Source organism: Phyllopteryx taeniolatus, chromosome 7, assembly GCF_024500385.1.
Source record: "Phyllopteryx taeniolatus isolate TA_2022b chromosome 7, UOR_Ptae_1.2, whole genome shotgun sequence".
NCBI classification, from domain to species: Eukaryota; Metazoa; Chordata; class Actinopteri; order Syngnathiformes; family Syngnathidae; genus Phyllopteryx; species Phyllopteryx taeniolatus.
This window is the reverse complement of record NC_084508.1, coordinates 10,796,862-10,812,169: the sequence shown is the minus strand read 5'-3', so window position 1 is coordinate 10,812,169 and position 15,308 is coordinate 10,796,862. Positions and strand designations below refer to the sequence as shown.

Below are 15,308 nucleotides of genomic sequence, written 5' to 3'. Positions count from 1 at the left end.
GTGTATGTAACGTTGTATAAACCATGCATTTGCACGACATATTTGTCACATTTAACACAATTTATTTCAAAGCAGCTGCTGCTGGGGCTGTTTTCATAACACTTCTTGCCTGGAAGGGACAAGTAAATGACTTTTGAAGTGCAAGTTCAACTAAGGTGTGATTAGAATGCGAGTTTGAATGGTTGCCTATATGTGCCCTGCGACCTGACTGGTGACCAGCCCAGGGTGCATATTGCACAAATGATCATACAAGTGGGAAAGTTTTAAGCAAGCCATAATAAATAAAAGATATATGGATAATATGAGGCGGCACGGCGGCACGGTGGCCGACTGGTTAGAGCGTCAGTCTCACAGTTCTGAGGTGCGGGGTTCAATCCCCGTCCCCGCCTGTGTGGAGTTTGCATGTTCTCCCCGTGCCTGCGTGGGTTTTCTCCGGGCACTCCGGTTTCCTCCCACATCCCAAAAACATGCATTAATTGGAGACTCTAAATTGCCCGTAGGGATGACTGTGAGTGCGAATGGTTGTTTGTTTCGATGTGCCCTGCGATTGGCTGGCAACCAGTTCAGGGTGTACCCCGCCTCCTGCCCGATGACAGCTGGGATAGGCTCCAGCACGCCCGCGACCCTAGTGAGGAGAAGCGGCTCAGAAAATGGATGGATGGATGAGGCGGCACGGTGGGCGACTGGTTAGAGCGTCAGCCTCACAGTTCTGAGGACCCGGGTTCAATCCCCAGCCCCGCCTGTGTGGAGTTTGCATGTTCTCCCCGTGCCTGCGTGGGTTTTCTCCGGGCACTCCGGTTTCCTCCCACATCCCAAAAACATGCATGAATTGGAGACTCTAAATTACCCGTAGGTCTGACTGTGAATGCGAATGGTTGTTTGTTTGTATGTGCCCTGCGATTGGCTGGCAACCAGTTCAGGGTGTACCCCGCCTCCTGCCCGATGACAGCTGGGATAGGCTCCAGCACGCCCGCGACCCAAGTGAGGAGAAGCGGCTCAGAAAATGGATGGATGGATGGATAATATGACACTAACTAGCCTGAGTCCCACCCATCTGGGATAGGCTCCAGCTCACCCACAACCCAAATGAGGACAAGCGCTGTAGAAAATGGATGGAGTACCTAATGAAGTGTCCAGTGCACGGATTTCAGTATTGAAATGAACAGGTACGTTCTTTAATGTATTTAAGTCCTGATATATGTTGACGACGAACATGGATGGGAAGTCCTCAATACAGTATGTCAGGCTGTGTGTTTTTGAAGTGATGAACTTTGCACTCCTTTCAGTATCCGCGTGACATCTGAAGAAGGCCCGACTGGTTCCACTTCCTCGTCTGTCACATTTCTGAGTGTTGACACAAACATCTGGCATGAAGCCTATGACAGCGACTGGTACATGTTGTGGATCCACATTGCGGTTGACAGCTCATCAAATGAGATTGCATAGTTTTTCAGTCGGCTTTTTTGCAGCGGACTCATATCTTATATACTCATTACTCATAAGTAAACAAGGTTAAGGTGATGCAATGGCCATATTCCTAGAGTTAAACACATTGCTCCAGAAGAGGGTACACGAGCATATGCATGACATTTATGAGACAACTACTGTATCTACCTACCTTAAAAGCTTTTACTTTTATCTCCCTACCTACCTTAATAGCTTTTCCTTTGTTCCAATAATTTTTTTTCATTTGTTTATTTTAAGTTTATTCCCCCGCCTTGAGGGAATTGATATTCAGTTGAAAACATATATTCTGTGGTGGCTTTAGATACAGATTTATTTCATTCCGTTACCACGCTCACAATCAAAACGCTGTATCTCAAATCATCCTTTACCTTTGAAATGAATGGAAATGCCATTAATCCATCCAGCCTCCCTAAAAGCCCAACGGAAATGTTTGTTTTTTTTTAAGATGAAAAATGGCACTGTATAATATTGTACTTTATAAAACCATACAGTCATGGCAATTAGATAGAATGTAAATAGATCAAACTGTTTTTGATAAATTTCTTGCTTTAATTCATTGGACATTGCACTGTTCTTTCTGGTGTGCACGCTTCGGCCGCATGAGTGCAGTATATTACAGACATGGATATACCTTACATGGAGCCAGTCTCCGCTCTTCAGTAAGGTCCAGTAATATTAGATGTTCTTTGCAGAGGATAAAGAATATATGCTTTGTTGTAATATTTTCTGTCTACATGTGTTGCTCCACCATTTGTGTTCAAATAGCCGTTGCTGAAAGGGTTACAACGCGACATCCGTCTATGGTGTTCCCCGTTATGTGTTAGCGTTAATCCAGCGGGCTTTCAAGCAAAGTTATATGTTTGTTTGGAATACACGACATATATTTATTTTTTTAATGTTTAGTTTGACAGTAAACTTGAACTGGGAGTGGTAATAAATAGCTTGAAGCCTATTTTTGAGGAATTGTTCATGATCTGCCAAACTGCTGCTTGTTGTAAAGTGGGTTGAGTTTGAGTTCACTGCCACTGTGCTTGTATCTCAAATTTTTGCTCGCAAGTCAAAGCAAAAAAATGGCCAAACTGCGGCTCGTATCTTAACAATTTATAAGTCGGCTCACTCACATCTTAAGGTGCCACTCTACATACAGAAGAGTGCAAAAATAGGTATACAGTTTTAATTATGAAAGAAAAAGCTTTATTAAGTCACAATTAGAATTCATTACTATTAAGTATAATCTCTTACGTGCTCAAATTGCTGGCCTTTTGTATTTAGAGATAGCTGTAGTCTAGTTTCTACACTCAAGCAGACTTTGACACAGAGGTCTTAATTGTTACTAATTTCTTGGCATGCTTCTCTTATGAATTTACACGTCATTAATGCTGTGTGGTTTTCTTAAATATAATTTATATTTGACTGCACCCCAAAAAGAAGAAATCCATTAAGGTGGAATCAGATAAAAAATAAATAATAAACTGAAAAGATAATACATAATAAATAATAAACTGAAAGATAACGCTTACAACTGTATACCTACTTTTACACCCTCTGGATACTGTATTTAGTGATTTGTAATTATTAACAAATGTACAAAAAGGGGGTAGGGGATTGGGGGTTGTAAAATTTCGACATTATGGGGACATATTTGGATTTGCCAGAAGGCAGGGTAATGTTTTGTTATCTGAACACCATAAAGTTGTTCCATATGCAAATGTTCATACTGACTTTGCAAGATGCGGCAAAAACCAAAAACATTGAGGAGAATTTACATGACAATTTGATTAACTACAACCGCAATTCCAATGAAGTTGGGACGTTATGTTAAACATAAATAAAAACAGAACACAATGATTTGCAAATCATGTTCAACCTATATTTAATTGAATACACTATAAAGACAGATATTTAATGTTCAAACTGATAAACCTTATTGTTTTTAGCAAATAATCATTAACTTAGAATTATATGGCTCCAAAAAAGCTGGGACAGGTGGCAAAAAAGACAAAGTTGAGGAATGCTCATCAATCACCTGTTTGGAACATCCCACAGGTGAACAGACTAATTGGGAACAGGTGGGTGCCATGATTGGCTATAAAAGGAGCTTCCTTGACTTGCTCAGTCATTCACAAGCAAAGATGGGGAGAGGTTCCCTTCTTTGTGAACAAGTGCGTTACAAAATAGTCGAACAGTTTAAGGACAATGTTCCTCAATGTACAATCGCAAAGAATTTAGGGATTTCATCATCTACGGTCCATAATATCGTCAAAAGGTTCCGAGAATCTGGAGAAATCACTGCATGTAAGCGGCAAGGCCGAAAACCAACATTGAATGCCCGAGACCTTCGATCCCTCAGGCGGCACTGCATCAAAAACCGACATCAATGTGTAAAGGATATCACCACATGCGCTCAGGAAAACATCAGAAAACCAATGTCAGTAAATACGGTTCGGCGCTACATCCGTAAGTGCAACTTGAAACTCTTCTATGCAAAGCAAAAGGCATTTATCAACAATTCCCAGAAACGCCGCCGGCTTCTCTGGGCCCGAGCTCATCTAAGATGGACTGATTCAAGGTGGAAAAGTGTTCTGTGGTCCGACGAGTCCACATTTAAAATTGTTTTGGGAAATTGTGGACGTCGTGTCCTCCGGGCCAAACCACATTCTGCACGTGTTACAACAGTGTGGCTTCGTAGTAAAAGAGTGCTGGTACTAGACCTGCCTGCCTGCAGTCCAGACCTGTCTCCCATTGAAAATGTGTGGCGCATTATGAAGCGTAAAACACGACAACGGAGACCTGGACTGTTGAAAAGCTGAAGCTGTACATCAAGCAAGAGTGGGAAAGAATTCCACCTACAAAGCTTCAACAATTTGTGTCCTCGGTTCCCAAACGTTTATCTAATGTTGTTAAAAGAAAAGGTGATGTAACACAGTGGTAAACAAGACCATGTCCTAGCTTTTTGGGAACGTGTTGCAGCCATAAAATTCTAAGTTAAGGATTACTTGCTAAAAATGATAAAGTTGATCAGTTTGAACATTAAATATCTTGTCTTTGTAGTGTATTCAATTAAATATAGGTTGAACATGATTTGCAAATCATTGTAATCTGTTTTTATTTGTTAAACACAACGTCCCAACTTCACTGGAATTGGGTTTGTATTTTCATGTAGTCCTATGTTCTTTATTTTACTAGCAAAAGGCTTCACATATTAAACCGGCAACAGTTGGCTTGAAAAAAAAAAAAAAAAAAAAGGATGTTTCTTTTACTGATAACTCATTGATAACCTGACCTGACCTGAATACTGACTACTGGCAGTATAATAAAATAACTTACAATCAGGAGGACCTCAAGTGGCCAATTTGAGTTACTACAACTTCTATTGCTGTCTGGGTTGGTAAATTCGATATTAACAAATGTGGCAAAAAGTTCTCAACATTCTGTAGGCCTACTTACTGTAACGAGGTACAGATACTCGTGTAAAAATAATATTTTGGTTAAATTAGAAAGTTAAGTATAAAGTTCAACTCCTGCACTGAAGTAAGGAAGTAAAAGTAAAAAGTTGCACTACCCAGAAAAAAAAACAAGTACAGATAGGCTACCTGAAAATTTTACTTACGTACAGTAATGAAATACAGTGGTGCCTTGAGATAAAAGTGACCCGACTTGGGAGTTTTTTAAAATTATTTTTTTTAAAAAGGCTTCAAGCTGTTTGATGCCACTCCCAGTTGAAGATTACGGTCTGGGTAAACATAAAACAGAGAATTACATGTTGTGTATTTAAAACAACCACATAACTTGGCTTGAAAGTACTGTGCTAACTTAATGCTAACACACAATGGGAAAAGCTATTGACGGTAGGGCTGGATGATATTGGGAAAAAATGACTATGATTAATATTTTATTTATTTATTTACTGCGACGTATTGCAATGTGTATTTTTCTTTCTGTATTGTTTGCACAGCTTCAGTAGAAATGAAATGCTCAGTAGAGCTCAAAAGTATTCTGAGTCATTTGCGTGACGTCTATCTGTAAAAATGCACTGTTGTATTAAGCAGGTTATAGAGTTCGAGTTAAAATAATTTTTCATGCCCAGTTATACTGTATAGTCATATGCACATTCCTAACACTAACCTGTTATTTTACATGTTTTAATGTGATACGCATTAGTATTTCTATATTTGATTTGTGTATACCCAAGTTTGTCCCTTCACAAATGCCGTAGGTACCCCACCCACTCATTCCAAGTGTAATCTGTTGTGACATGAATTTTTTCATTTCATTCTGAAGATCAAAACAGTAAATGCAGACATTTAATTGTTTCCCATGTTTTCATTAATAGTTATCATACAAGAAGATAAGTATACAACACTGTGGGCTGCTGCGTGTGTTGTTTGAAGGGTTATAATTTACCGTGACATGTCAACCTGCGATGTGAACATTGCCCACATTGTGATGACGATGCTCAAACGATATATTCTGCAGCGAATTCTAACGAATAACATCTATGTGGAGGTGTTATAACGCTTTAAGCAATGAATATTTGAACGCAAACAGTGCTGTAACACATGTAGACAGACAATACGACAATGCACTCACATTCTTACCTTTTTTATCTTCTGCGAAAAATGACTAATATTACTATATTAGTTACTGAGTCACTTACACACAGTAATTTAAATTTTTCATTTGTGTCCGCAAGACTGTATTATACTGCCCCTAGGTGGCCATGTCATGGATACCAGAAGTAGCCACAATGAATTAATCATGATGCACAAACTGTTTAATTCTTTATTATTTTCCTTATTAGAACCACATTACAAAAATGTTTGTTGGCATTTTTGGCGGAGGCTGGAACGGATTAATAGCATTTCCATTCATTTCAAAGGGGAAAGATGTTTTGAGGTTTGAGTGTTTTGGGTTACAAGGGTAGTATCGCTTACTTGTACCTCATTATCACTGTCTAGAAATAGTCCAAAATGTTTTCATTGCATAATGTACATATATAGTATTTTTATTTCTTTAGGAAAATTGGATAGTTCAATTTGTATCCGGGAAACAACCTCTTAGTCTGAAACCTCTGACTGAGGGAGATTTTATCACCCATATACCTTGGTGTCTCATATACCCAGTAAGTATAGAAAGAGGCTTGTGGGTTTTCTGTCATTATTACAAAGCAGAGTAATTGATACCTACTGCAACACTAGTCACCTTTAAAGAGCCACAGAACACCTTGGGGCCTTAGCGTTACAATAGGCCTTACCAGACAACCATGTTCCTAATTTGAACTTTTGACTAAAGCATTTTCTATTGGCTTCCATGAAAACATTTTAAAGCGGTGAAGGGTTTAAATGATATGTTACCATGAGAGAGCAGCCCGCTCTGCCAGATATTCTGACATATTTGTGGGATTGTTGAGCTCTCTGCTCTGTACTTGTGGTGGATAGACGTGGCCCACCTCACCAGAGAGGGGCTGGGCTTCAGCGGACTGGTAGGATGAGGAAAAGTGAGGGGGAAAGGAAGAGGAAGGATTGAAAGAAGGCCTTTTCCAGCCGGTTCACACACTACCGCATATTTAGCAAGAGCAGGCACAGAAGACAAAGTCAGGATGTGACATCATCCGCAGGAAGGGAAGCGAAACGACTGCTTTTTCTTGACTTGTGCTTTGCTACGGTGTGTAGTTGGACGTCTGTTTGAGGGCCTGGAGGGGGGGGGGGGGGTGGTAAGGTGGGGGATATAGGGGGGAGGAGAAGGGGGTGAAGCAGCTGGAGCTGTCCTCTAAAATCCACTCCAGCGTCTCCCAAAGCTTTCGCCAAGATTGTGGAGCCGCCTCTGTAGGATATCAACCAGGTACCGTGGAGACAACTTTTTTCCCCATTCTGTTTTATTTGTTAACAAATATCCTTTAAGCTCTTGTTTTAAGCTGACATCCCTATGTTTTGATTTAGACCATGCAGGCCTTGAATGGGTTTGTTTTTAGTGTGTGGAGTCTATAAACACCAGGGAAGTATGCATGTACGTAAGATGAGTGCATGATCAGACTTGCTACTGCTTGGGACTACGGGGCGAGAAAGTTTTTGTTTTTGTTTTGTTTTACCCACCATGTGTTGTAGCTTTTTAAAACTATTATTCACTAGTAAAGAATGCCCATGATTATGTTTGGTTGATGTTTAAGTAAGTCTTCCTCTGCAGGCCTTTTGTTATGAAGCTATCTCATGACCACGTATTCGCGCTCCCCCACTGAACTGACCGGCAGAGGAAGAAAAATGATCCCTTTTGCAGATCACACACTCTCAGATCATTGTGGTGACATCATCTGTTTCCATACAAATCTCAAGGGGGAGTTTCTCGAAGTGTTTTATCAATCAAGTAACAAACTGTCACATGTTGAGACTCATTGCTCATGTGAGATCAAAAACAAACTGAAACTTTTGCTAATTGTGAGTCAAAGAACAGCAGCAGGAAATGTTCGAGGCAGTTTGCACACAAATGTTGATAATAGTTTCATATTGCACCCAAGGTCACTTGACTGCAGAGTCCAATCAGTGGAGGCCATGCTGTAATCTCCAAAATGCAAAGTTCACTAGAGATCGTAAACCCAATACAGTTCAACAACGCATTCCAAATGCCAAATCATAATAATCAAATGTAATGCTCTGTTTATTGTGATTGCAGCTGCTTGGTTAATAATTGACATTTAACAGTAGTCTGCAACCTAAATGATTGCCCAATGGTGTTTATGCTTACTCTGTTAAATGACTGATGGGTTTAATGCAGTTTGTTATATATATTTTTTTTGCTATGCATGTGAAAGATGGGTTTGTGACAATTAAAAAAAAAAAGTCTGTCAGAAGGAGTTTCAACTCCCACCTCCGACAGAACTTTGCTCATGTTCTGGGGGAGGCGGGGGACATCGAGTCCGAGTGGACCATGTTCCGCGCCTCCATTGCTGAGGTGGCCGATCGGAGCTGTGCCCATAAGGTGGTCGGTGCCTGTCGTGGCGGCAATCCACGAACCCGTTGGTGGACACCAACGGTGAGGGATGCCGTCAAGCTGAAGAAGGAGTCCTATCGGGCCTTTTTGGCCTGTGGGACTCCTGAGGCAGCTGATGGGTACCGGCTTGCCAAGCGGAATGCAGCTTTGGTAGCCACTGAAGCAAAAACTCGGGCATGGGAAGAGTTCGGTGAGGCCATGGAGAAAGACTTCCGGACGGCTTCGAGGAAATTCTGGAACACCATCCGGTGTCTCAGGAGGGGGAAGCAGTGCACAATCAACACTGTGTATAGTGTGGATGGGGCGCTGCTGACCTCGACTCGGGACGTTGTGATCCGGTGGGGAAAATACTTCGAAGAACTCCTCAATTCCACCAACACGCCTTCCCATGAAGAAGCAGAGTCTGGGGTCTCTGAGGCGGGCTCTCCTATCTCTGGGGTTGAGGTCACGAGGTGGTTAAAAAGCTACTCGGTGGCAAGGCCCCGGGGTTGGATGAGATTCGCCCGGAGTTCCTCAAGGCTCTTGATGTTGTAGGGCTGTCCTGGTTAACACGCCTCTGCAACGTCGCGTGTACATCGGGGACAGTGCCTCTGGATTGGCAGACTGGGGTGGTGGTCCCCCTTTTTAAGAAGGGGGACCGGAGGGTGTGTTCCAACTACAGGGGGATCACACTCCTCAGCCTCCCTGGTAAGGCTTATTCAGGGGTGCTGGAGAGGAGGGTCCGTCGGGAAGTTGAATCTCAGATTCAGGAGGAGCAGTGTGGTTTTCGTCCTGGCCGTGGAACAGTGGACCAGCTCTACACCCTTGGCTGGGTTCTCGAGGGTGCATGGGAGTTCGCCCAACCAGTCTACATGTGTTTTGTGGACTTGGAGAAGGCGTTCGACCGTGTCCCTCGGGGAGTCCTGTGGAGGGTGCTTCGGGAGTATGGGGTACCGAACCCCCTGATACGGGCTGTTCGGTCCCTGTACGACCGGAGTCAGAGTTTCGTCCGCATATCCGGCAGTAAGTCATACTTGTTTTCCGGTGAGGGTTGGACTCCGCGAAGGCTGCCCTTTGTCATAACTGTTCATAACTTTTATGGACAGAATTTCTAGCCGCACCCGAGGCGTAGAGGGGGTCCGGTTTGGTGGCCTAAGTATTGCATCTCTGCTTTTTGCAGATGATGTGGTTCTGTTGGCTTCATCAAGCCATGACCTCCAACTCTCACTGGACCAGTTCGCAGCAGAGTGTAAAGCGGCTGGGATGAGAATCAGCACCTCCAAATCTGAGACCATGGTCCTCAGTCGGAAAAGGGTGGCGTGCCCTCTCTAGGTCGGGGATGAGATCCTGCCCCAAGTGGAGGAGTTCAAGTATCTTGGGGTCTTGTTCACGAGTGAGGGAAGAATGGAACGGGAGATCGACAGGCGGATCGGTGCAGCGTCTGCAGTGATGCGGACTTTGTATCGATCCGTTGTGGTAAATGGTCACCTATGGTCACGAGCTGTGGGTCATGACCGAAAGAACAAGATCGTGGATACAAGCGGCTGAAAAGAGGTTCCTCCGCAGGGTGTCCGGGGTCTCCCTTAGAGATAGGGTGAGAAGCTCGGTCATCCGGGAGGATCTCAGAGTAGAGCCCCCGCTCCTCCACATCGAAAGGAGCCAGATGAGGTGGCTGGGGCATCTGATTCGGATGCCTCCCGGTCGCCTCCCTGGTGAGGTGTTACGGGCATGTCCCACCGGAAGGAGACCCCGGGGACGACCCAGGAAACGCTGGAGAGACTATATACTTCGGCTGGCCTGGGAACGTCTCGGGATCCCCCCGGAAGAGCTGGATGAAGTGGCTGGGGAGAGGGAAGTCTAGGCATCCCTGCTAAAGCTACTGCCCCCACGACCCGACCTCGCATAAGCGGTAGAAAATAGATGGATGGATGGGGGAAAAAAAGGATTATCACCTGCTTTTGTGAAAATTCATAATTTAAAATATAAATGTCCATCCATCCTTATGCTCACAAGGGTCAAGGGTGTGCTGGAGCCTCTGCCAGCTTACATTGGGCAAGAGGCGGGGTTGCCAATGTGAGAGCGGCAGGGCAGAACCATTCACATTCACACATAAGGACATTTTAGTAAAAACTAATTCAATTAACTACCAAATGTTTTCAAAGTTCCCCACATTGATAAGAGTATTATGACTGATCTTTCAAGACCCACAGGATATTGTTCTCTATGACAATATAACCTACCAAAAGAAAGTAGCCTTTTTTTTCTTTTTTGAAAGTTTGTTTCTTGCCTTCTCAGTTTTTTTTTTTTTTTTTTTAGATATCAGCAGTAGAACATGATGGGTTGGTTTCACCAAAATACCAGTTTCTGACCAAAAAGTGGATAAAGCGAGCTTTTTGTGAAAAAAAAAACAAGCAGAACAGTGTCTTTGATGTTAGTATGTTTTTCTTTTGAGACACTTCAAATTATTAAACAACAAAACAAGACTGAGAAAGGGCTTTTGTTGGCAAAATAACAATTTATTTACAGATATACAACTAAGAAATACACCATGAGCGGCACTGACTCACAGCATGGCTCAAGTTGAATGTCAGGTGCTTCTTACATGGCTTTCGTCCTTTACGCCATGAACTTTGTCATTTTTTTTTCTCTCAGTATTACAACTCAGGTCCTCCAACCTACCGTGAAACATACTCTGTTTATACCATAGCTGTACATACTCTATTTGAGTGTGAAGTGCCTAAACTCATCCGACTTTGAACATATTGACATTTATTTCCCTCATAATCGAAGTGAGAGGCCGAGGTTCAGCGCCTAATCTTTATCTTCTACTTAAAAGCTGATCTCGAATCTAAAGCAATGTAACACCGTTATCTCCAGGCATCGGTTATTTCAGTGATTTACAAATGTGAATTTCAAAGCCTGACCGTTGAAAAACTTGACAAATATATTCATCGGTTGCAGTAAATAATCTAACGTGTTGTTGGAATGCAGTGAAGTTGTACACCACTTACATCAACCACAAAAGTCAACATATTGTTGCATTAATGCCACTCTTGAGAGTGTTAATAAAAAAATGGGCTTAATTATCTTTGCAAAAGGTACACATTTTAAATGGGCTCACGTATTGGATCTTGTTAGATTGTGCATGTGGTCATGTTGCATTTGGACTGAAGTTGAGGAATGACACAGAAACAAATACAACTAAAAAAACAACAACAACATTTTGTGCTTCACAGTGAGCATCCCAACATCTGGAACCAGTTTTGACCAGGCTCTTCCTCTGTTGTGACATCATCCAGGCCAGAAACTGCCTTCTCTCAAAAAGTCAAAAGCCTAAACTGAGGACTACAAACTGTACATCAAACTGCTGAGGCCATGGCTTTATGTTTGGGTCAGGTGTTCAGCAAAGACAAAACGTTCCGGCCTAGGAAACGTTTTGAACCCGGCACACAGCGTTTTGAACTGTACAAGAAGGCTCAAGCCTCACTCAAGTCTGGCCTTGACCTCAGGAAGGTTGTGCAGCTGCCCGATGGAGAAAACCACAATGACTGGATTGCCGTGCACGTGGTGGATTTCTTTAACAGGATCAACCTGATCTACGGCACGGTCAGCGAGTACTGCACCGAACGTACCTGTCCGATCATGTCGGGGGGGCTTAGGTACGAGTACAGGTGGCAGGATGGCGACGACTACAGGAAACCCACGAAGCTGCCCGCTCTCAAGTACATGAACCTGATGATGGACTGGATAGAGTCGCTCATCAACAATGAGGAAATCTTCCCCACCAGAGTAGGTGCGTGAGGAGTCATTCTAACCTATAAGTAGAATGTCTATTGACTGCTTTATTAACCTTCATTAAGATTCAAACGGGGTTAACTCATTCACTGCCAGCCTTCCCAGTTAACATGGATATTTGACTTCTAAAGCCGTCAATGGCAGTGACTGTGTTAATTAGACCATGAGGCTGACATTGAGAAGCAATTAAAAGACATTAAGAAGCAATTAAAAGGCTAACTTGTTTCGTCTCATCAACAGACTTGATAATTACCACAATTGCGTTTATAATGTGGGATGATAATAAGACTGTCACAACGAAATGGCCTCACATTTAATTCATCCATCGCTTTTCTATGGTGCTTCTCAGTCGGCGGGTGAGCTGCAGCCTATCTGAAATGACTTTGGGCAAGAGCTAGGGTGCACCCTGGACTGTCGATCACAGGGCACATACAGGCAAACAAATACACGCATTCACACCTCATGGCAATTTAGAGTCTTCGATGAACCTAACATTACTGTTTTTTTGGGGGGGGTTTTGGAATGTGGGAGGAAGCGGCAGGCAGTACTCAGAGAAAACCCACACTAACACAAGTAGAATATGCAAACTCTACATAGGAAGGCTGTAACTGAGATTTGAACCCAGAACGTCTCAAGTGTGAGGCAGACATACTAACCAATAGACTACCATTCTTCCAGTTTTAGGGCTATTAAAGAAATGATATAGTTTTTCAGGAAGGTCATATTTCCTTAATCTGTTGCACATGCAGCTATATCCTCCCATTAAAAGCAGATTTAAAGATAACTCAGAAGTGAGCATTGAGACAATCCAATTTATCGGGGATTGGCAGTACATTTGGAACCTGGGCCTTCATTAGGGACTTAACCTGACTTAATCCACCACTTAATAGCACCATTATCGCTTTGCAATGATGGAAACCATCAGTACTTTAATAACTGACTAGCTTTTCTGAAAAGGTTTGCCTTGAAAATGGGTTTTTAGGTATTTTTTAGACCAAATCAATTTCTCCTCCATCAGTCATTGTGGGCATAACTAATTCAAACGTACTGTACCAATGTTTGCAGATCACTACAGACCTTTGGCCAGTCCAATTTGACTATAACGGACCAATTAGAGGACGTAAAAATGCTTTTGAAGGGCCTGGGCAGATTAGATTGACATGGCAAGTTGCGACACATACAGTAGAGGCTGAAATCTGACTGGACAAAATAAATCCAGCATCCACATATACCTATTGGAAGAGGTTGCAGCCAAGAGAAATGCTACGAAATCTGTTGGGATTAATACAATTTCATGAAACAAATTTGTACTCAATTACATAAATATATCAGAAAATAAGTGTATTCCTCCCAATAAAGTGTTCTTTTAAGTGACTGGTGAATGAACAATAATCTTATTTTTTATAGGTGGATTAACAAACAACAAAAACAATGATTTTTTTTTTTCCATGTCCATTGCAGGTGTTCCTTTCCCCAAGAATTTCCAGCAGGTGTGCAAGAAGATCCTGAGCCGACTCTTCAGGGTGTTTGTGCACGTTTACATCCATCACTTTGACAGCATCTGCAGCATGGGCGCCGAGGCCCACATCAATACCTGCTACAAGCACTACTACTTCTTCATCTCTGAGTTCAACCTCATTGACCACTCTGAACTTGAGCCCCTGGTGAGACATGAGTGTGACCTTCACCTTGTGTTATTGGTTCTATGAAAATGTCAATGTCAAATGCATCCAATCACAGAAGCATGGAAGACTGATATGGGCATCACATTCATTGGCTTTCATTTTCAAGTTCAGGCTGTGTAATAATAAAGGATGGCGGTTCGGGAAAATGTGCATTTGGCCATGCAATTTTCTTCACATTGAAAATATAGCTTGCCCCTCATTTATTAACTTTTAATGTGATTGTTTTTGTTTTGTTTTCCGACAGAAAGAGATGACTGAGAAGATTTGCAATTAAACTTCAAATATGAAGAAGACAATGCTCACCTTCAATGGACTCTAAACTTTAAAGAACTTTTGAACGTGTAATATTACAATGTGAGCGGTGCGAGTGTGACTGTGAATTTTTACTATCCAACCACACTTTTTTCAGGTGGTGTTAATATGTGTGTTACTAATGGTAACAATGTTGCCGTCGTTACGTGACTGAGCTGGTTAATGATTTCCTGTCTTTCCTCCTGTCTTAAATTCTCTGCATGTATTATGGTTGACCTTTATAAAATATTTTGAGCAATTTTGACTTTTATTGAGGGAAAGTTTGTACTTTAGAAATTTTTAAAACCCCTGAATTAGGGTTCAGCTGAAGGGGAAAGAATGAACATAAATAAATGGAAGTTATCTGCTGTGTGTTCACTTAAGTATTGGTTCTCAAACTTGGGACCAGTGGGTAAAGGCAGCAGTGTTTCAGTGGCTAGCTTGTCTGCCTTACATTTCAAAGCCTCAGAGTTTGAATCTTGGTCCAAGCGTTCCTGTGTGGCGTGTGCATTATTCTCCCAGTGCTTGTGTGGGTTTTTCTTGGGTACTCTGGTTTCCTGCATTCCAAAAACACATAGATTCAGTTAAGTACTTTCTCTTTACCAAGTCACGAATGTTTAGGTTTAAATGTAAAAAAACGAATAATTCCAATGAGCACATTGAACGTCATGTTTAATTGGCATTATATTGGAAACCTTTCTCCTCTTTTAGGGGTCCCTGGACCCAAAAACTTTGAAAACCCCTGACTTAAAGCACTTTACAACAATATTCATATTGTAAATATCACAAAAAATGTGCATGATGTCCATCCATCTTCTACACTGCTTATCCGCACTAGGGTCATGGGTGTGCTGGAGCCTATCACGACTGACTTTGGCCTAGACCCTGGACTGCTTGCAGAGCACACATGCACGAACAACCATTCAAACTCACATTCATGATTTATACTCTTCAATGAACCCTTACATCCATGTTTCTGAAATGTTGTAATATGCACTTTGTGTTACATTTTGGGTTGCATTTTTTTTTTGTAAGAAAAGTGCGATGTAAATAAAATTTGATGATGATGGAGGAAGCTGGAGAACATCCAAACTACACACACGAAAG

At 42.1% G+C, this 15,308-nt stretch overlaps 1 protein-coding gene across 2 annotated transcripts; it reads left to right on the top strand.

The window, feature by feature from the left end:
- Positions 1-6,952: 6,952 nt before the first annotated feature.
- Positions 6,953-14,460, top strand: mob3c (MOB kinase activator 3C). Of its 2 annotated transcripts, XM_061779431.1 has the most exons (4): positions 6,958-7,308; positions 11,667-12,223; positions 13,687-13,889; positions 14,155-14,460. In XM_061779431.1, the coding sequence occupies exons 2-4, from the start codon at positions 11,806-11,808 to the stop codon at positions 14,182-14,184; spliced, it is 651 nt and encodes a 216-aa protein (XP_061635415.1). In that variant the 5' UTR covers positions 6,958-7,308; positions 11,667-11,805; the 3' UTR covers positions 14,185-14,460. The 2 variants fall into 2 exon arrangements, with proteins under 2 accessions (XP_061635417.1, XP_061635415.1); XM_061779433.1 differs by lacking the exon at positions 14,155-14,460 and having other exon boundaries at positions 6,953-7,308; positions 11,667-12,219; positions 13,687-13,882.
- Positions 14,461-15,308: the final 848 nt, after the last annotated feature.

Coding starts and splice junctions, on each gene's coding strand:
- mob3c (XM_061779431.1), top strand. CDS start 11,806: ATGGCTTTATGTTTGGGTCAGGTGTTCAGCAAAGACAAAACGTTCCGG. Junction 12,224..13,686: donor AATCTTCCCCACCAGAGTAG/GTGCGTGAGGAG, acceptor TGTCCATTGCAG/GTGTTCCTTTCCCCAAGAAT. Junction 13,890..14,154: donor ACTCTGAACTTGAGCCCCTG/GTGAGACATGAG, acceptor GTTTTCCGACAG/AAAGAGATGACTGAGAAGAT.